At 39.9% G+C, this 22411-nt stretch overlaps 1 protein-coding gene across 5 annotated transcripts in view; it reads right to left on the bottom strand.

Moving 5' to 3' along the window:
• The window catches only part of MYO1B (myosin IB), a 201328-nt gene that overhangs the window by 138406 nt on the left and 40511 nt on the right, over positions 1-22411 (bottom strand). For 4 of the 5 annotated variants that reach the window (XM_049887718.1, XM_049887721.1, XM_049887722.1 and 1 more), the window contains exon 2: positions 20254-20397. In XM_049887718.1, coding sequence (XP_049743675.1) covers positions 20254-20388 — 135 coding nt within the window. In that variant the 5' untranslated portion in view covers positions 20389-20397. The remainder of the gene's footprint in view (positions 1-20253; positions 20398-22411) is intronic. The other variant, XM_049887720.1, reaches the window with a different exon arrangement.

The following is a 22411-nucleotide window of genomic DNA, read 5'->3' as shown; positions in this document are numbered from 1 at the left end:
AAAGATAACACTCAATACGGGGGAGGTCAGCACAACTGGACTAAACCAAAAGCAAAGAAGTTTCCTGAATAAACTGAATGTTTTGAAGGTCAGCGAAGCAGGGGCAGGGGTTTGGGGACCATGGTTTCAGGGGACATCTAAGTCAACTGGCCTAATAAAATCTATTAAGAAAACATTCTGCATCCCACTTTGAAGAGCAGTGTCTGCGGTCTTAAACGCTAGCAAGCAGCCATCTAAGATTTATCAATGAGTCTCAACCCACCTGGATCAAAGGAGAATGAAGAATACCAAGGACACAAGGTAATTACGAGCCCAAGAGACAGAAAGCGCCACATGAACCACAGACTACATCATCCTGAGACCAGAAGAACTAGATGGTGCCCGGTCACAACCGATGACTGCCCTGACAGGGAACACAACAAGAGAACCCCTGAGGGAGCAGCAGAACAGTGGGATGCAGATCCCAAATTCTCATAAAAAGACCAGACTTAATAGTCTGACTGAGACTAGGAGGACCCCAGTGGTGATGGCCCCCAAACCTTCTGTTGGCCCAGGACAGGAACCATTTCCAAAGCCAACTCTTCAGACATGGATTGGACTGGACAATGGGGTGGAGAGGGATGCTGGTGAGGAGTGAGCTTCTTGGATCAAGTGGACACTTGAGACTATGTTGGCATCTCCTGCCTGGAGGGGAGATGAGAGGGCAGAGGGGGTTAGAAGCTGGAAAAATGGACACAAAAAGAGAGAGTGGAGGGAGAGAGCAGGCTGTCTCATTGGGGGGTGAGTACTTGGGAGTATGTAGCAAGGTGTATATAAGTTTTTATGTGAGAGACTGACTTGATTGGTAAACTTTCACTTAAAGCACAATAAAAATTATTAAAAAAAAATACATGTAAGGAAATCCTACAAGGACCTGTTTTCACTTGCTTTGAGGTGCTTTTTTTTGAAATAACAAATTTTTGCAAAATATATTTTTAATGGCGTCGTTATGCTGGGGCTATAAGTAGGTGTCCCAGCTGCCTACCTACCGATTTCCTTATTTTCTTCAGAGTGAATTTTATTTATTTGTCTGGAGCACATTAAAAACACGTGCCCAAACCTATTAGAGTGCTGTCATATAATATACACTTAAGTTCCTTTTCAATGAACTATGGCTAAATCCCCATGATATAGATATGAATTATCTGTCTTAATGTCTGTAACAACGGAACACAGAGAAGTGGTACGACCGCAACTATCTGGCAAAGGAAACCCTAGTGGTGTAGTGGTTAAGAGCTACAACTGGTAATCAAAAGTTCGAATCCACCAAGCACTCCTCAGAAACTCTATGGGGCAGTTCTACTGTGTTCCACAGCATCACTACAAGTCGGAATCAACTTGTTGGCAACAGGTATCTGGCAAAAGTGGAATCAGGACAAGGAGCCAAGAATGTGTGCTCTTTTCATTAGCGCACTCCATCCATGCTATTTGTTAGGCCTAGGCAAAAGGGGCCAAGAATGCCCAATCATGGGAAACTTGTCTTGCACACTGCCTTACAATGGGTTCTGCAACATTTGCACAATAAAGAGCTACTCTGTTCAGCAGAAGTCTCCCATTTACATCTGAGGAATGCTGAAATCCCTATACCACCAGGAATAAAACAAAAAAATCTATTGTTGTTGTGTGCTGATGGGTAGATTCTGACTCATAGAGACCCTATATGACAGAGTAAGGTGTCCTAAGCTGTCATCTATATAGACGGAGCCCTCGTGGCACAATGGTTAAGTGCTAGACTGCCAAACAAAGGTCGGTGGTTTGAAGCTACCAGTTGCTCTTCAGGATAAAAAACCTGATGATGTGCTCCCATGAAGATTACATTTTAAGAAACCCTACGGGGAAGTTCTACTCTGTCCTATAGGATCACTGTGAGTCGGAATCAACTCAACAACAAACAACAACAATCTATACGGGAGCAGGCTGCCAGGTCTTTTCTCCTACAGAGCTGTTAGTAGGTTTGAACTACTGACCTTTAGGTTAGCAGCTGAGCATTTAACCATGTCAACAGAAAATATTTTTTAAAATGTTTTTCCCAGCACCCAAGTTGTGTCTACATCATGAAGAAATGCAAGACAATTTACCATAAGTTCAGAAAAACAAAACAGGAAAGTGGCAATATTTATTTAAATATTTTATTGTTGTTGTTGTTAGCTGCCATTGAGTTCATTCCCGACTCATGGCAATCTCATGCACAATGAAACAATATGCTGCCTTGGTCCTGCACCATCTGCATGATGGGTTGCAGATCGGACCATTGTGATCCACAAGGTTTTTGGTGGCTGGTTTTCCGAAGTAGATAACCAAGCCTTTCTTCCTAGTCCATCTTAGTCTGGAGGCTGTGCTGAAACCTGTTCAGCATCACAGCAACACACAATCTTCTAATGACCCACGGGTGGTGGCTACGCATGAGGTACATTGGCTGAGAATCAAACCGGGACCTCCGGCATGAGAGGCAAGACTTCTGCCCTCATATCTTTCTCAACACTAATCATTTAGCCTGAAATGACAACAGAGAAATATTACAGAATTTCTAAGAGCCCTCTGTCTCCGATAGATATCTTAATGTCTGTAACAATGGAACACAGAGAGTTCCAAGTCGTATTACTTTCCCCTCTAAAGTAGTAACACTTTAATTCTAGGATGGGCCAGTTCTCAAGTAAGAATAGCATCATCCCGTGGCTGCACAATGGCTATAGCCATTTAGCCAGCAAGCAACAAATTTATTGAGTCTGTTTTAGTCATCTAGTGCTGCAACAACAGAAATACCATAAGTGAATGGCTTTAACAAAGAGAAATTCATTCTCTCACAGTCTAAGAAGTTACAAGTCCAAATACAGGGTGTCAGCTCCAGGGGACGGTTTTCCCTCTCTCTTGGCTCTGGAGGAAGATTCCTAGTCATCAATCTTCCCCTGGTCAAGGAGTTCCTCAGGTGCAGGGACCCCAGCTTCAAATGACGCGCTCTGCTCCTGGTGCTGCTTTCTTGGTGATACGAGATCCCCAACTCTCTGCTTGCTTCCCTTTCTTTTTATGTCTTGAGAGATAAAAGAGGGTCGAGGCCACACCCCAGGGAATCTCCCTTTACACTGGATCAGGGAGGTGACCTGAATAAGAGTGGTGCTACAATCCCACCCTAATCCTCTCAACATAAAATTACAATCACAAAACGGAGGACAACCACACAATACTGGGAATCATGGCCTAACCAAGGTGATACACACATTCTTGGGGGGACATAATTCAATCTGTGAGACAGTCCTCTTTTTCTTTTTTTTAATAATTTTTATTGACCTTTAATTGAACGTTTACAAATCAAGTCAGTCTGTCACATATAAGCTTATACACACCTTACTCCATATTCCCACTAAAAAAAAAAATTTATTTATTTTTTTTAAATGAGTCAGCCCTCCCAGTCTCTCCTTTCGTGACAATTTTGCCAGCCTCTAACCCTCTCTACCCTCCTATCTCCTCTCCAGACAGGAGATGCCAACACAGTCTCAAGTGTCCACCTGATACAAGTAGCTCACTCTTCATCAACATCTCTCTCCAACCCATTGTCCAGTCCCTTCCATGTCTGATGAGTTGTCTTCGGGAATGGTTCCTGTCCTGGGCCAACAGAAGGTTTGGGGACCATGACTGCCGGGATTCCTCTAGTCTCAGTCAGACCATTAAGTCTGGTCTTTTTATGAGAATTTGGGGTCTGCATCCCACTGATCTCCTGCTCCCTCAGGGGTTCTCTGTTGTGCTCCCTGTCAGGGTAGTCATCAGTTGTGGCCGGGCACCATCTAGTTCTTCTGGTCTCAGGATGATGTAAGTCTCTGGTTCATGTGGCCCCTTCTGTCTCTTGGGCTCATAGTTATTGTGTGACCTTGGTGTTCTTCATTCTCCTTTGATCCAGGTGGGCTGAGACCAACTGATGCATCTTAGATGGCCACTTGTTAGCATTTAAGACCCCAGATGCCACATTTCAAAGTGGGATGCAGAATGTTTTCATAATAGAATTATTTTGCCAATTGACTTAGAAGTCCCCTTAAGCCATAGTCTCCAAACCCCCACCTTTGCTCCCCTGACCTTTGAAGCATTCAGTTTATCCTGGAAACTTCTTTGCTTTTGGTCCAGTCCATTTGAGCTGACCTTCCGTGTATTGAGTATTGTCCTTCTCTTCACCTAAAGTAGTTCTTATCTACTAACTAATCAGTAAATAACCCTCTCCCACCCTCCCTCCCCCCTCATAACCACAAAAGTATGTGTTCTTCTCAGTTTATACTATTTCTCAAGATCTTATAATAGTGGTCTTATACAATATTTGTCCTTTTGCATCTGACTAATTTCACTCAGCATAATGCCTTCCAGGTTCCTCCATGTTATGAAATGTTTCACAGATTCGTCACTGTTCTTTATTGATGTGGAGTATTCCATTGTGTGAATATACCACAATTTATTTAACCATTCATCCATTGATGGACACCTTGGTTGCTTCCAGCTTTTTGCTATTGTAAACAGAGCTGCAATAACATGGGTGTGCATAAATCTGTTCATGTGAAGGCTCTTATTTCTCTACGGTATATTCTGAGGAGTGGGATTTCTGGGTTGTATGGTAGTTCTATTTCTAACTTTTTAAGAAAATGCCAGATAGATTTCCAAAGTGGTTGTACCATTTTACATTCCCACCAGCAGTGTATAAGAGTTCCAATCTCTCCACAGCCTCTCCAACATTTATTATTTTGTGTTTTTTGGATTAATGCCAGCCTTGTTGGAGTGAGATGGAATCTCATCGTAGTTTTAATTTGCATTTCTCTAATGGCTAACGATCGAGAGCATTTTCTCATGTATCTGTTAGCTGCCTGAATATCTTCTTTAGTGAAGTGCGTGTTCATATCCTTTGCCCACTTCTTGATTGGGTTGTTTGTCTTCTTGTGGTTGAGTTTTGACAGAATCATATAGATTTTAGAGATCAGGCGCTGGTCGGACATGTCATAGCTGAAAATTCTTTCCCAATCTGTAGGTGGTCTTTTTACTCTTTTGGTGAAGTCTTTAGATGAGCATAAGTGTTTGATTTTTAGGAGCTCCCAGTTATCTGGTTTCTCTTCATCATTTTTGGTAATGTTTTGTATTCTGTTTATGCCTTGTATTAGGACTCCTAACATTGTCCCGATTTTTTCTTCCATGATCTTTATCATTCTAGTCTTATGTTTAGGTCTTTGATCCACTTGGAGTTAGTTTTTGTGCATGGTGTGAGGTATGGGTCCTGTTTCATTTTTTTGCAAATGAATATCCAGTTATGCCAGCACCACTTGTTAAAAAGACTATCTTTTCCCCAATTAACTGACACTGGGCCTTTGTCAAATATCAGCTGCTCATATGTGCATGGATTTATATCTGGGTTCTCAATTCTGTTCCATTGGTCTATGTGCCTGTTGTTGTACCAGTACCAGGCTGTTTTGACTACTGTGGCTGTATAATAGCTTCTGAAATCAGGTAGAGTGAGGCCTCCCACTTTCTTCTTTTTTTTCAGTAATGCTTTACTTATCCAAGGCTTCTTCCCCTTCCATATGAAATTGGTGATTTGTTTCTCCATCACATTAAAATATGTCATTGGAATTTGGATCGGAAGTGCATCGTATGTATAGATGGCTTTTGGTAGAATAGACATTTTTACTATGTTAAGTCTTCCTATCCATGAGCAAGGTATGTTTTTCCACTTAAGTAGGTCCTTTTTACTTTCTCGCACTAGTACTTTGTAGTTTTCTTTATATAGGTCTTTTACATCTTTGGTAAGATTTATTCCTAAGTATTTTATCTTCTTGGGGGCTACTGTGAATGGTATTGATTTGGTTATTTCCTCTTTGATGTTCTCTTTGTTGATGTAGAGGAATCCAAGTGATTTTTGTATGTTTATCTTATAACCTGAGACTCTGCCAAAGTCTTCTATTAGTTTCAGTAGTTTTCTGGAGGATTCCTTAGGGTTTTCTGTGGATAAGATCATGTCATCTGCAAATAGAGATAATTTCACTTCCTCCTTGCCAATCCAGATGCCCTTTATTTCTTTGTCTAGCCTAATTGCTCCGGCTAGGACCTCTAGCACAATGTTGAATAAGAGCGGTGATAAAGGGCATCCTTGCCTGGTTCCCGTTCTCAAGGGAAATGCTTTCAGGCTCTCTCCATTTAGAGTGATGTTGGCTTTAGACGCCCTTTATTATGTTGAGGAATTTTCCTTCAATTCCTATTTTGCTGAGAGTTTTTATCATAAATGGGTGTTGGACTTTGTCAAATGCCTTTTCTGCATCAATTGATAAGATCATGTGGTTTTTGTCTTTTGTTTTATTTATATGGTGGATTACATTAATGGTTTTTCTAATATTCAACCAGCCTTGCATACCTGGTATAAATCCCACTTGGTCATGGTGGATTATTTTTTTGATATGTTGTTGAATTCTATTGGCTAGAATTTTGTTGAGGATTTTTGCATCTATGTTCATGAGGGACATAGGTCTGTAATTTTCTTTTTTGTGTGATGTCTTTATCTGGTTTTGGTATCAGGGAGATGGTGGCTTCATAGAATGAGTTAGGTAGTATTCCGTCATTTTCTATGCTTTGAAATACCTTTAGTAGTAGTGGTGTTAACTCTTCTCTGAAAGTTTGGTAGAACTCTGCAGAAAAGCCATCCGGGCCAGGGCTTTTTTTTTGTTGGGAGTTTTTTGATTACCGTTTCAATCTCTTTTTTTGTTATGGGTGTATTTAGTTGTTCTACTTCTGATTGTGTTAGTTTAGGTAGGTAGTGTTTTTCTAGGAATTCATCCATTTCTTCTAGGTTTGCAAATTTGTTAGAGTACAATTTTTCGTAATAATCTGATATGATTCTTTTAATTTCAGTTGGGTCTGTTGTGATGTGGCCCATCTCGTTTCTTATTCGGGTTATTTGTTTCCTTTCCCGTATTTCTTTAGTCTGTCTGGCCAATGGTTTATCAATTTTGTTAATTTTTTCAAAGAACCAGCTTTTGGCTTTGTTAATTCTTTCAATTGTTTTTCTGTTCTCTAATTCATTTAGTTCAGCTCCAATTTTTATTATTTGTTTTCTTCTGGTGCCTGATGGATTCTTTTGTTGCTCACTTTCTATTTGTTCAAGTTGTAGGGACACTGCTCTGATTTTGGCTCTTTCTTCTTTTTGTATGTGTGCATATATCAATATAAATTGACCTCTGAGCACTGCTCTTGCTGAGTCCCAGAGGTTTTGATAGGAAGCATTTTCATTCTCGTTGCATTGTATGAATTTCTTTATTCCCGCCTTAATGTCTTCTATAACCCAGTCTTTTTTCAGCAGGGTATTGTTCAGTTTCCAAGTATTTGATTTCTTTTCCCTAATTTTTCTGTTATTGATTTCCACTTTTATGGCCTTGTGGTCTGAGAAGATGCTTTGTAATATTTCGATGTTTTGGATTCTGCAAAGATTTGTTTTATGACCTAATATGTGGTCTATTCTAGAGAATGTTCTATGTGTGCTAGAAAAAAAAGTATACTTTGCGGCAGTTGAGTGGCGTGTTCTGTATAAGTCAATGAGGTCAAGTTGGTTGATTGTTGTAATTAGGTCTTCCATGTCTCTATTGAGCTTCTTCCTGGATGTCCTGTCCTTCTCCGAAAGTGGTGTGTTGAAGTCTCCTACTATAATTGTGGAGGTGTCTATCTCACTTTTCAGTTCTGTTAAAGTTTGTTTTATGTATCTTGCAGCCCTGTCATTGGGTGCATAAATATTTAATATGGTTATATCTTCCTGGTCAATTGTCCCTTTTATCATTATGTAGTGTCCTTCTTTGTCCTTTGTGGTGGATTTAACTTTAAAGTCTATTTTTTCAGAAGTTAATATTGCTACTCCTGCTCTTTTTTGCTTATTGTTTGCTTGATATTTTTTTTTCCATCCTTTGAGTTTTAGTTTGTTTGTGTCGACAGAGTCCTCTTTATGCAAGACATTATGTTAGGCTCAGTGGGAAATGTAAGAAGCTCCCATGGTCTGGGCCCCCAAGAAACTTACAGTTTTCAAGGCTAGACTTTCATACAGTAAAACATAAAATTTAACAGTTAACTACTCTAGATACTTTATTAAAAAATGAAATAGGATTTAAGTGGTTCTTGGCTAAGTGAGTCTTTAGTCTTCTTATCTTACCATCTAAATGAATGTTTTGGGCTTATATAAAAGAAAGGTTACTGTGAACTGCAGAGGTCTGTAAAAGCCCCAGGGAAGAGGGAGGCCTTGAGCGGGTCTAAAAGAATGGATGCGACTCCTGTAAAGCAATATTCCACCAACATATGAGCTGGTTCCGGGTGACAGCTGAATTCCTTGTTTGTTTTCTTGTTTGTTTGTTGTTTTTTATTTCACTGAGAAGAATTTCCTTCAAAGTGCATTTTTTTAAAGTATGAATTGCACATCGAATTCATGATTTCACGGATCTCAAAGCCAAGTAGGTAGCCTCGTTAGGCTGACGTTGATTTAATGAAAAAAGCACTAAGTAAGACAGGTGGCACCCATATATGGCAAAATTATGAAGACTCTTTAAAAAATGACTGAAATGTAGGAAACACCGGCTGGAGAACTAGGGGGAAGGCATTACGACAGAGACAAAGACATCAAAACCTTCCCGACCACACTTTACAGACAGGGAGTGCGAAGTTTGCCAAGAGCAAAAACATTCTATAAGCAGTAGTCTAAAAAGTAAGACTGGGATCAAATTGTAGAGAGCCCTGAATGTTGGGAGTTTGAGCTTCAGTCTGAATGTAGTTTCCCTGTTTTGTTTTTGTTTGTTTACTTTTGGTATATATATATTTTAATCATTGTTGAATATATACACACAGCAAAACATACACCAATTTGACAACTTCTACATGTACAAATTCAGAGACATTGATTACGATCTTCAAGTTGTTCAATCATTCTCACCCCCCTTTTCTGAAGCAGTGCTCCCCTATTAACATAAACTCTCTGCCTCCTAAGCTTCCTATCTGACCTTCCGGTGGCTGCTGCCAGTTTGATCTCTTACAGATAGTTCTTCAAAAGAACACAATGCTCGTGGCAGACATTCTTTACTAATTCAGCTAACCTATTGTTTGGTTTAAAGAAGGCTTCTGTGGATATTTTTGGTTTAAGGTTTAAAGACTATCTCAGGGCAACAGTTCCAGGGGTTCATACAGCCTTAATGGCTCCAGAAAGCTTGGATTCCATGAGAATTTGCAATTATCTGAAGGCAGTTTTGAAGTGCAAATCAATGTCTGAGAGGGTTAGATGGTGAAACTAGTTCTAAACTCCAAAAATTACAATACCAACAACCAAAATAGCCAAGGGAAAGATAGCAGAGTTCAACCATAAGACTGAAGTGATTGATACTGGGTCTTCTAAAAACACAACCACAGCAAGTAACAGGAAGAGTTAAGACTGGAACTCAAGGGATCAAGGCATAGATTTGGAGGTTAGTCACATAGCAGGGATAACAGGCTGTGAGTAAATGAGAGAGTCAGAGGAGGCCCAAGGGTCTTCATGTGAGAGTCAGCCAACGGAGGAGTCAGCAAAGCAGACTGGAGAACTGATCACCAAGGGAGGAACTACGAAGACAAAGAAGAGTTTTGAGCATATGGAGTCAATTGGCAACTATATCAAAGGCTGCAGAACAGAAGAGGAAGCCACAGGGAGAGCAGAGGCCACCTGGACACGAGCAGGTCATCTGGGCAGCTGGGGCTGGTGGTAGAAGTAAGCCAAACTGTGAATGGTTAAAGTAAAAAGGAAGCAGAAATAATTAAGTTGCTTGTATTAAGTCCGGCGCCAAAAAGAGGGCAAGAAATGGGTTATTAGGTAGAGAGTCATCATTGGATTCGTTTAAAAATCAGCATATCTAAATCCAACCAATTTTTATTTTAATAAATACCAAAAAAGTATGGATAGAGAGAAGAGGCTAGAAAAATTGGGTTATTTATTACACAGATTCGTCAGAATAAGTAAAGAATGAGGAATTTCATGAAAGGTAGCAAACTGGACTACTTCACCTGATAATTTGGAGTCAAGGTTTATGCAATATTTCAAATATTTTTTTGAAGCATTATAATACGGTAGAACATAGAGTCTGAGTAAAGAACTCAAACTCTAAAGATGACCTGGGTTCCAATTCTGTCAGGCCCTTACCAACTGTGTGAACACATTTCTTAACTTCTCTAAAGCCCAGTTTCCTCATCTGTACAAGGGGAATGATACTTGATTTCCCTCTCATCTAATTCTGAGGATTGGCTAACACTGTTTGCACAAAGCACTAAGCACGGCACCTGACACACAGCAAGCGTTCCATAAATATGACCAATTATGATCATAGAAACTCACAGCTTGGCTCCACTGGAATCTGGTGGCCACTGTAAATAGCCAAATCATGTCTTAAAATCCTACAGCAAATAGATTAATACCTTGGCTAAATTTATTGATGAGTCCCATAATGTCAGTATCTTGAAGACTCTTACAATAAGGTTGCTGTATACAGGGAATTAAAGAGTTATTAAATGAGCACATAAGGAGTGTCTCAATGAAACTAATAACAAATGTCTGAAATACTAAGGAAATTACTATACCAGACAAACTAGTTGGAATCTTGGGAAATGACAACATAGTATTCACTTCATTACAAGATATAGCTCTTCTTCTTGGGTCTGGGATCCTGGGAATGTGATCACAAGACATTAACACCTTATGTGCCACAGTGTTTTTAATTACACATTCATAAAATTTCCCAAATTCCCTTGAAGAGAGCCTTTGTCTTAATTCAGCCCTTTAGTTGTTTTTTAGTTGCAGTTCAAAACTGTGCAAACCTGCCTACATGAAAATTACAAGGAGAAAACCAATAATAGATTTAGGTTTTTATCTGGGTCTCATTATCTTAAAAAAAATAGTGTAATATACATAGATATTAAAATATCTAATTTAATGTATATACTCCACATCCCCAACCTGAGAAATATTTGAGGTAAATATGCAATATACATATCTGTTACTGCTAATAATTAAAAAAAAAAAAAAAAAAAAAACCCTGTTGCCGTCGAGTAGATTCCGACTCATAGCAACCCTACAGGACAGAGCAGAACTGCCCTGTGGGGTTTCCAAGGAGGAGCTGGTGGATTCAAACTGCTGACCTGGTTAGCAGCCTGAGCACTTTAACCACTGCACTACCAGGGCTCCTTACTACTAATAATAACAGCCGAAAGTTATCAAATATTTACTTTGTGCTGCTTACACATTTTCAAACTCACTGTGTCCCCATAACAAGTCTATGAAATAAGTGCAATTATTAGTCCTGATTTTACAGAGGAAGAAACTGAAGGCATAGACAGTTTTGCAAGTAGTTAAAGGCAGAGGTGCGGTTTCACGCCAAGGTTCTGCATCAAAGTCTGTGATATGAGGACAAAGAGCCATTATTTGGTCAGGCTTTTTCAGCTGTATGCCACAGAGATGCTCTCAAGTTACATCAAGCAATGAAAGTTTTGCCGAAATCGTAAAGACACCCAGGAACCCTCCAGAAACCCATCACTGAGCTTCGGGAAAAGCTGGGACCCAACAATGATGACGGGTCCAAGGCAACTCGATGAACCTCAGCAGGTCAATTTTGTGAAAATTTCCTACCCAGTCCCAACGTTAAGGTACTTCATCCCCTACCCATGTTTCTGCTTCTTCCGGGCTTGCTACTAACTGGTTTTTTCACTACGTACTCCACAGCTGGTCTACCTCAGAGATTCTTACAGTCTCTACTCGCACATGCCCATCATGGTCTCTCTCTGCATCATAACTACCAACACCTGCTTCTGTTGGTATTTTATTTTTCCAGCATTTTTCAATCCAAAATTTGAGAAAAAGAATTTACCCCATTCATCTTTTTATCTATGCTGCGGCCTTAAATCAGGAGCCTCTGCATAGACCAGGGTGTCATGCTGCACGAACCATGGCTGCTAAAGGGGGCGGCAAGCTTGTCAGGCATGGTCACCCTTAGTCCAGTCCAAGGCATGTCTAAACCACCATCATATTATAATCTTTCCTTTCTGTGCTGCCAGTCATTTCAGACTATGAATTAAAGAACTATATATGAGTTCCCTGCCAAGCCGAAACACTCGCTAAAAATATCACTTAAGGCAGCTTTTACTTTACAGCAGGATAATACAATATTACCATTTCTTCATTGAGATAGGATCCCTGGTGGCACAGTGGTTAAGAGCTCGGCTGCTAACCAAAAGGTCAGCAGTTCAAATCCACCAGCTGCTCCTTGGAAACCCTAATGGGGCAGTTTTACTCTGTCCTGTAGGGTCGCTGTGAGTCGGAATTAACTCAACAGCGATGGGTTTGGTTTGGTTTTTGGTTTCATTGAGACAAATTCTCTAATGTGGTAAATATTTTCCAAATATTCTCCAGATTTAATAAAACTGTCTTAAGTACAGAGTTACAGAGTGGTGCTGTGTTGTAGGTAAACTACTGTCACAAGTCTTAAAACTAGTATGCAGTTAATCGAAAGCAACAGTACAGCAAAAATAAAATCTGTACAATGAATGCAAGGAAGAAGGGAAGAGGGGGAAAGAGTAAGGCAGAGAAGGGAAATGGAAAAGGTTCTTCTTACGAGAACATCTCAGTTTCTAAAACCTTGAAGAAAAGTCATTCTGGGCTTCCAAGTTTTTCAGAGTCATGGTACTCCATTCTTAGTATGTGACAGTCACCAGACTAAGATGCTCCTACTAAAAACTCAACAAGATAAATATCATAACTATTTTATGGATGAGGCCACCTGGGTGGCATAAATGGTTAAGTGTTCAGCTATTAAGCAAAAAAAGAAAAAGGTTGGCAGTTCAAGTCCACCCAGGGATACCTCAGAAGAAAGGCTGGTGAACTACTTCCAAAATGTCACAGCCATGAAAACCGTGTGGAACACAGCTCTACTCTGATACACATAGGGGCGCCATGAGTCAAAATTAACTCGACGACAATTGGTTTGATTTTCTGGCTTATTTTATGGATGAGAGAACCAATCCTCAACTACTTAGTGGTCACAGTGGTTATGAGTGGTCGAGATTCAGGATCAGGTTTGCCCGTCTGAAAGTCCATGCCTTTCCCAATAGGCCATATTGTATCTCACCCTCCATCCCTTCTAAATATAGAGTTTGATAAACAAAATAGCCTCTTTTTAGGAATCAGGATTATCATTAGAACTTATCTGTACTGTACCTGTAGCAGCAGAAACAGATGAATGTGTAGAGGGAAGGGCTGAATTGCCCTCACAACTGGCCATGCGAATCGGTCACATGTCCCTTGTGCGGAATTGCTTCCTCCTCCTTCTCCTCTGCCTTGTGCTCATAAATGGGAAAGACCCTATGCAGCTGTCAATCACCTGCCATCCAGTGAACATGGCTGCAAACAACCTTCTCCCAGGCTTTTCTCCGGTCTTCCAGAGAGGGAAAAATCTTCATGGTGGCTATCACTTTCCTTTGACTGTGGGCACCATATACATGATCACCTATGACTTTAGAACTGAACATACTTGTTCTATGTCACACTAGCCCATGCTCTTCCATAAAGGGTGTCAACACACGGTAAGAATATTGACTGTCATTTCAATATCTGTCCGGGTCGTTGTGAGATTGCCTTGTTCCAAACCTACACGTTCTTCATCATCATACTCTATTATTTTGAACAACACTTTATAAACTGAAAAAGCTTTCATATTCGTGGTATCATTTGATCCTCATAGCAACTGTGTAAAGCCAAGAGGACTACTATGAAGAGCATGGACTCTGAAGCCAGACTGCCTCGATATGAATTCTGGCTACGTCACCTGTTAGCTGTGTGAGCTTGGACCAGTTACTTAACCTCTCTGAGCCTCAGTTTCCACATATGCAAAATGAAGATAATTTAAAAACCTACAGCTCATAGGACTGTAGTAAAATTAAATGAACTAATACATATGAAGTGTTTGGAACAGCACCTGGTACACAAAAAACAGTAAAGACTTAATAATATGTTTGTTGTTATCATTTAAAATTTCACTACTGAGAAAACAGAACCTCCTAGGAGGTAAAGGGCTTGCCCAATGTCTCAAAGAAAGTAAGTGGTGGAGCCAGGTCTAGAGCTCAGGTCTTTCCTTCTCAGTACCCACCACACTGCCTCCAAAAGATACAGATGTAACATCAGGCCTTATTTTCGCCCAACCCCACCTTCTGATATGGCTTCAACCAAAATATTTAAATTAATATAAACATTATACAAATATTTCAAGTCTTATATAGTAACTGCATAACGAAACAACTCTTTAAACTTGGTAAATGCATAAAATGTGCATCAACTTCTAAAGTTCTAAAAGGAAGAAATTTTCTAATCACCGAAGGTTTCAAGAGAGCTTACAAGGGTTGACACTCCCAAATTATTGCCCAAAATAACTGCTTTGAAAAGTATTACAAAACCGTCCAAGAGATAGACTGTGCTAGACACAACAATTCTCTTAAGCCTCTTAATTTGCTATTTTTCACCAGCTTTATCTACGCTTCTAGTGTTGTGTCTCCATTCCAAAGACCAAAGCCATACTCTTGGAAATACACACAACTTGTTGTCTGTGTGCGCCTTTATGGTCTACCTTTTCAATAAGCTGAGTAGGCTGAGTGCTGATCACGGCAAACCGCTCATCACATATAACCAAGTCTAGGCATTTTATTCTAACAGATCAGGGACCCCACTGCTCTCTACCACTTGGTCTAGAGGATTTGGGGGTAGCATTAAAGATTGCTCTTGTTTCATTCAAACCTTGATGGGCCTAGGTTCTCTGAGTAATGGTTCACCCATTTAGAGAAAGAAAAGCCTCCTCCTAATTCCAACTCTACGACAACAAAAAAAAATTGTTTTTAATCAAACTAACATAACCTGGAAGATAATACACCACTCTTTCAACCATATTACTTCAAGGGAATGGGACCAGGGTACAGGGTGCCCTGTACTATGTGAATTATTTTTCAAAAGTATATGTTACTTTCGTAATTTCTTAAAAAAATAAAATAATTTTTTTTTTAATTTGGAGAACAGCTGAGTAGCGGCAATAGCACTAAATTGGACGTTTGAACTCCAGCCCTGTCTGTCAACAACTACATGAGTTTGGGAAATAACCGAGCCTCAGATGACACCATCCGCTCACTGGCCCTTATCAGCCATGACTTCTGAGTACACAAAAGATTGTTCAACATCCTGGCACGGTGGGTCATTCTAAGTGGTCACCCACTATCACAGTATAGGACAAAATTTAAAATGGTTTTAAAAATTTAAAGCTGCACCTTGCAGGGTGCCTAGCTTTCACCTTGATTGCAGTCTGGTGGGACCGTGAGCAGGGGCTCCAGCTAAGCCACGGCCATACTCCTGACCCACGGAAACAATAAACGTGCGCCGTTTCCAGCAACAAAGTTTGTGGTAATTTGTTACGCAGCACGAGAAAACTAATGCACCATTTATGCCAAATTCTCAGGAATACATGCTATAGCTACGTGGTCAGGACATTCATGTATATAAATGAAAAGTATTTTTGAAACGTCAAATAAATATATACATGTTATCTGATGTTATTTTCATTTACTTTGCAATATTTTAAACAAAATATATGGTACTTATATTTGAGTATCTTTCATAAAACGTACCTGATCTCATGCTTATGGGGATCCTAATTTTAGGGCTAATTTCTAAAAATAAGAACAATTTTTATTTGACTTTTAAAGCAATAACACAACTACAATTAGCTGAGCATAAGATCCTAAAACTGGACTAATTGGGACCTCTATATCTGGATGATGCCCAACCTGACAATTCAGACAGAAAACAAACTAAATTTACTTGTCAGCTCAAAAATACTTGTCAGAGAATAGACACGTTGCTGCTTTAGTTTCCAGATTTTTCCTGAGCCTTGTTTTTGTCTAAATTGCAGTTTTCTCATTCCTGAACAGAACCACAGTCTTAACCAGCCACACTAAAAACAGACAGGTCTGGCTGGATCTCAGCTCTGCCTCTCCAACATGACAATACATGTTCACGTGAAATCCTGCCACCATTCCTCCGGCCTGGCGGAAGAAGGTCTGACAAAGGGCAGAAAGGATACAGAAGAGCAGGACTCGGCAATGACACGACCAATGATTCCCACCCCTCAGCCCCCAGAGACCGTTAGGACAAACAGGAGTCCTGCCGCTGCTCCCAGCTTGAACTGCACTCTCCCAAGAGGGACACATGAAAGCACAACAGTCTTTGACCCTGAAGGTTGCCCTATCAGTCCAACTTTTATCTCACCTCACCTGATCCTCTTCCCATCTCCAACAAAGACCCTCTCAGTATCCAGAACTTTTCCAAAGTTAGAGACCACTTACACTCTGCCCAGCCACAAACAGGGCTATGAACCAACTTGGTGCTTTCCAAACACTTTCGTGACCCCTCCTCAAAGCAAACAGCAAATATTCCAGGAGTATGCATTTTACTCAAAGAAGGACTGGAATGTGCATATTAGATTTAAAAAGCCCAACCCATAATCATTACGGAAGAGGATAAAACTTCAAATTACTTTGGAAGCTAAGATTTCAATAAAATTTCCCTAAAGCAGATCAACTTCAACCATGGCTCCAGGATTCCTGGGACACCTATTGACTTTTCTCTGCCATTAGGAATTCTCCAGTAGGAAAGTTTGAGAAGATGTCTTTGGGTGCACTTGAAACCTAGGACCCAAGTGATAAAAACTTCCCATGGGGCCCAGCGTTTAAATGAGAGGTGAACATCAATCCAGCCACCTCATTACAGAATTCCCTGCCAAACCTGTGAGGGCTTTATACTTGGTGAGCTCCTCAGCATCCATTCCCTTTTTCTCCTTCCTAGCAGATATATTTGGTTGGGTATTCAACCCTGCTCCACATACTCATCTGCTTTGGAAGAGGCTGACCCAACAACCCCAATTTTAGAGGACGACATCATTCTTCAGCCACTCAGCACATTCCAGTTATCCAGCCAGAGTCACTGGTTTGAGGTGGGTATGTGATACAAGTGGCCTACCCAGGGTAACCCCCAGGAGTCTGACTGGGAGTTGCAAGGGTTGAAGCATCCTCCCTCCTCTGGATGGGGTAGTGTATGAGCACAAACCCTAAAATCCTGCAGCTGCCTTACGCTATGAAGTCTCAAAATGAAGATAACAACCACAAAAGGCAGAGCACACAGAAAGAAACGAAGTCCTTGGTGACATCAGTGAGTCACAAAATCAAACCAGCTCTGAAAGCTATTTCTGGACTTAGGGGTATACAAGTGAATACATCTCCTTTTATTGTTTAAACCAGATTGGGCTGAGTGTCTGTTGCTTGCAACAAACATATCCTGACACAACCGACACTCCTGACTAGCTCCAAAAAGCCTTGCTCTACAGGTTCAGTATGACAAGATCCCCAGATTCAGCTGCCTGGAGATCCAGAAGATCACTAGGGGTTGTAACTGCTCTACAGAGCTGGCAACTCACATTCTGAGGCAACCAGTCCCTCATGAGAGTTCTGTGAAGGCAAGGACTGATTCTTTTTCTAGATATGCAGGGAATAGATGGATGGCAGGATAGAAGAACAAGGCCCTCTGACTCAGAGCTGGCTCACATAGGCATGCCCACAGTTCAAAGGTCTAGGCCAAGGGTCCATCTGTTCACCGGCCCTTATCAGCCATGACTTCTGAATATACAAATATTTCAATATGCTGGTATGATGGGTCATTCTAAGTAGTCATCCACTTTCACAATATAAGAGAAAGCTATGTAGCCATAAAAAAAAGAACTTAAAAAAAAAAATTAAAAACTGTACCTTGCAGGAAATTCATTATCTGGGAAAGAATTAAAAAATGAAGTAAAGTACAAGAAAGCAAAATGTTGCATGTCATATTAACTTAGCCTTTGGCATCATGCGAAACAACTTTGCAGCGATCATGAACAAAAGCAAGCTAGGAGTATTGTCAGCTTAAAAAACAGAAACAGATTTCCCAAGGGTGACCCCAAGGGTGTGGGGCTGGGGAGTGGGGGAGAGTCTGGTAATTAAATTTATCTTAGTTTTTTTTTAATTATAAAAGCAATACATGCTTGTCTTAATGAATCATATGATACAGAGGTCTAAAAGAGTAATCCTTCCCTGTCCCCACATTCCACCCCTCAAAGTTAACATGCCTTTCTCTATGTGCATAAAAATAAACACAAACGTATGTACACATTCATAAAATCACCACCCCTCCATTTTTTAAAAAATTTAGATCGCACCGTATGTATACATTACTCTACAACCTACTCTTCCTCACTTAAAGTACAGAGTGCTCAATCCTCCAACATGTTGGGTTTTTAAGATTATGAAATGAAGGCATAGATCTTATGGAAATAGCAGTCCTAAAGCATCATGGAAAATTTTAATTGATATGACTATCTGGAAGCAGAAAGCAATTTTCTGCTTTTGTTTTATAGCAGAAAGGGCATTCTTAAAATGGTTTAGAAAATAAAATTAGATAGGACTAAAGCCCAGACATTTTGTCTGCCAAAGACTCGTGAATGTTAACACTTGGCATTTGGTTAAAAAGGGGACTGTTTTCTTTTCAGTGGTCACAACAAATCAGGTATTTGAATGCACGTAATGTTCTACTCTCCATCCTATTTTCAATTCATCTAAAAGTGAGCCAAAAAGAAAAATGATCAGTAACATTAACTACGACTTAATTGATTCTGCCTATCTCCATCTCCAAGACCAGTGTTTAAATCTGCCCTTTATTTGATATCAGACCATACTTTCAATTAAAGCTGCAGAACTGTCAGACTTTCCCACCTGGAAGCTGAACTACTCTACTTGAAGGAAGCTGACGCCCAGCCTCATTGCCAAAGCAACCCATATCATTTCCCTGCTCTGCAACAGCGTTTTATATACTTTTTCTATCTGAATCAGCATCTTAAACAACTGCATCTCTGAACTGTAACCACACCTTAGTTTAATGGCCAGTGATAAATTAATCTTCCAAAAGAAGAATTCACAAATATCATGTTACCGTCAACCTCCCCCACCTCCAACAATATAAACCAAGAAGAATGAACAGTTCGATTCCCAGATGATGACAAATATTTCATAAAGAAATTAATTACCTAAAATTATTCCTGAAACACAGCTGGCTATCTGGAAAGCTACATGTGACATAAATAATATAGTTTTGCATATCATTTTTAAAGACATAATATTTAAGTAAAAGTTATAATCAATCCTACTTTGTATCAGTTACACCCCCCCCTTACTTGTGTGTATTTCTTCCTATCGCTCCCATACTGACAGACAGAAAAATGTAAAACACATTCCAATAATTCAATTCTTCTTGAGGGCACAGATGTACATTGTAAAAGGGGGTAAAGAGAGCTCAGAAACAAGGCAAAATCTATTAAAACTATTTCTATCCACTGCATCCTGTTTCCTTCTCAGCCCCTAAAACAGGGAGTCAATGTCCCATTTTCTTGGTTTAATTAGCAACACACCTCCATTTCCACAAATGCAAATTTCCGTACTTTATTCATAAATTCCTGAAAAGCTGCATGTAAATGTATTTATACTCACATTTCAAATATATTTAGGGAGCTTGACAGTTAAAGCAGCACTCTATAATCCCTTATCAAGAATTTTTACAACAGAAAAATCTTCACTATTAATGTATATACTTGTATGTCTTCATTTTTATATATGACATCATACTTTCCTACAGCAGGATATGACCATTCTCCAATCTTCAGAAACCAAACACATAGTCTTATCTGGTAATTTGCTGCTGTCCCTACTAACTACAAATGTCAAGAGGGTTCATGTCCTTTTTGACAGTTCACTGCCTTGCATTTTAATCTATGGCTTCTCAACGATCAGACTTTGCTAATCTTAGGAAGGCATCCAAGAAGACATCTATAAATTTCAAAATTCCTTCTCAACATATATTCCTCAGAGGGAATGCTTTAGAATGTCCCCAACGTCCAGTACAGTACTCTGCATACACTCGACTCATCTAACTCTAATCAACACTACTCAAGGGCCAAATCATCAAATGCTCAGAAGTCTTTCTGAGGGTATAAACAAACACCTCTGGACGTTACTAAGGTAAGAGAGAAGTGTGAAGAAGAAAAGCCAACTCTAGGACACAAAATACACTACAGGTGACCTTCAGTGTATACTCACATATATTTCACTATGGTCAAAACGCTTCTTGAGGTTGTCGATGAAGGTCTCCTCATTGAGAGGTTCTAAAAGAACCATATCTCCAACTCCAATCATATTGTCCAGAAGTGATGTTTTCACTTCCATTTTGGCCATAGTCTCCTGCTATAAGACAGAAAAGAAAAAGAGGTCAATTTAAATGAGCAAAATTATTTCATGCTGTGTTTTTATCACTACTGGAGAAACGTAACACCAGTAGTTCCAAATGGCCTTCATTTGCCTTATGAAATGTCATGACCTCTGCTCCCCATGACCCAATGACGTGGCTGCAGTCACTGCCCAGCAACTAGAAGCCCCATCTGCCAAAGTGCTCACAAATGAACCTCCCTCCCAGCTCATTTTCCTAGGCAAAGTCCACCTACAGAAAGAGCCACTAGGAAGCCATGGCCTCTGTTCTTCTTTAGCCCATCCTCTCTCTCGAACCAAAAGTTACAAAATTCTCGCAAAAGAGCCTACCCCACTCCTCTCTGCCATCTTTTGTGCCCCAATGTTAGATGTGAATGTCTCTGAACCTGCTTCCCCCAGGATGATGTTCTACCAGCATTCCGGGATAAAATTCAGGATGCATTTTCCCAGGAAATAAAGTCACAAAAATGATGCTACTACGCTTTTTTAAGCACTTTCCAGATATCAGGAACTATTCCAAGAACATCGCACGCATTTATTAGTTTAATCCTCAGAAGACCCTATGAGGTAGAAGCTGTCATAATTAACCCCATTTTAAAATAAGGAAATTTAAATTCAGACAGATGAAGAAACTTGCTTATAAGTACGCACCATTTTGTGTTAACTCAATTATCACTTACAACACTATCTATGGGTGAAATTTTTATTCAAAGTCTTCAAAACTAACTTATCAAGAACACAACCTACTTGTAAATCAGAGGTTGCCTATATAATATAACCTGTCAAGTGACGTCAATGTTCTTAATTCTCATTTCAACAGACATGCCCCTATGACAGTAATATCAAATTAACATGCAATGGATAGACCAGAAATACTAGTTTTCCTTTGGGTGAATAAGGAAGTCTACCAAGTAGAAACAGAGGCATACTACAAAGGCAGCATTCTACCCCACTACCAATGTGTAAGGTGGCTACACAACAGTGGAATGTTAAATCCCCAAGACTTCAAATCTAATCATTGTGAACACTACTAAAATTCTTTCAAATATACGCACATAGGAAAGTGTGTGTGTGTGCCCCTTTTTCTAATGTTACCAGGATGAGGAACTAAATTCATCAGGCCAGTCCCTGTAAATATATCCAAAGCATACATTGTATAATTTCAATATAGTAATACTGCATAATACTTCAGGGTACAAATAAATACTTCAGTATATTCATGTTCCCAATAGTTGGAGCTCTGGTGGCATAGTGGTTAACAGCTCAGGCTGCTAACCAAGAGACGGGCAGTGCGAATCCACCAGCTGCTCCCTGGAAACCCTATGGAGCAGTTCTACTCCATCCTATAAGGCCGCTATAAGTCAGAATCAACTCGACGGCAAAGGGTAATATTGGGGGAAAAGGAGATACATTTGAGTCTTTCCATTAAAGAGTCATCCAAGCATACTATATCTTATAAAGGTTTGTCTGCTTACTTAAATCTTAACAATTTAAATACCTGCCTTCCTAGTCTACTCTAGAACATGCAATAAGTCTCTTAGAGGCAACAGAAACTATAGTTAGTTGAGCTGTTTTAAATAGCTCTGGGAAGGGCTAGCAATTAAGTGATTTTTTTACTAATAATTGCTATAAATTTGTATGAATTCATAAACACATTCTTTATTTCTGACCCTATTTTTTAGGAAAAAAATTTTTTAAGTGTGAGGAACTTCCCAAACAAAGGGATCCTGGGTCCAAAGGATGCGCTCTGCTCCCAATATTGCTTTCTTGGCAGTATGAGGTCCCCAATTCTCTGCTGATTTCCCTTTCCTTTTATCTCGAGACATAAAAGGTGGTACAGGCCACACCCCAGGAAAACTCCCTTTACCTTGGATCAAGAAGGTGACCCTGAGTAAGGGTGGTGTTACAATCCCACCCTACTCTTCTCAACATAAAATTACAATCACAACATGGAGGACAACCATTCAATACTGGGAATCATGGCCTAACCAAG

This window comes from Elephas maximus, chromosome 6, assembly GCF_024166365.1.
Source record: "Elephas maximus indicus isolate mEleMax1 chromosome 6, mEleMax1 primary haplotype, whole genome shotgun sequence".
Taxonomy (NCBI): Eukaryota; Metazoa; Chordata; class Mammalia; order Proboscidea; family Elephantidae; genus Elephas; species Elephas maximus.
The sequence above is the reverse complement of the archived record's forward strand: the minus strand, read 5'-3'. Positions and strand labels throughout refer to the sequence as shown.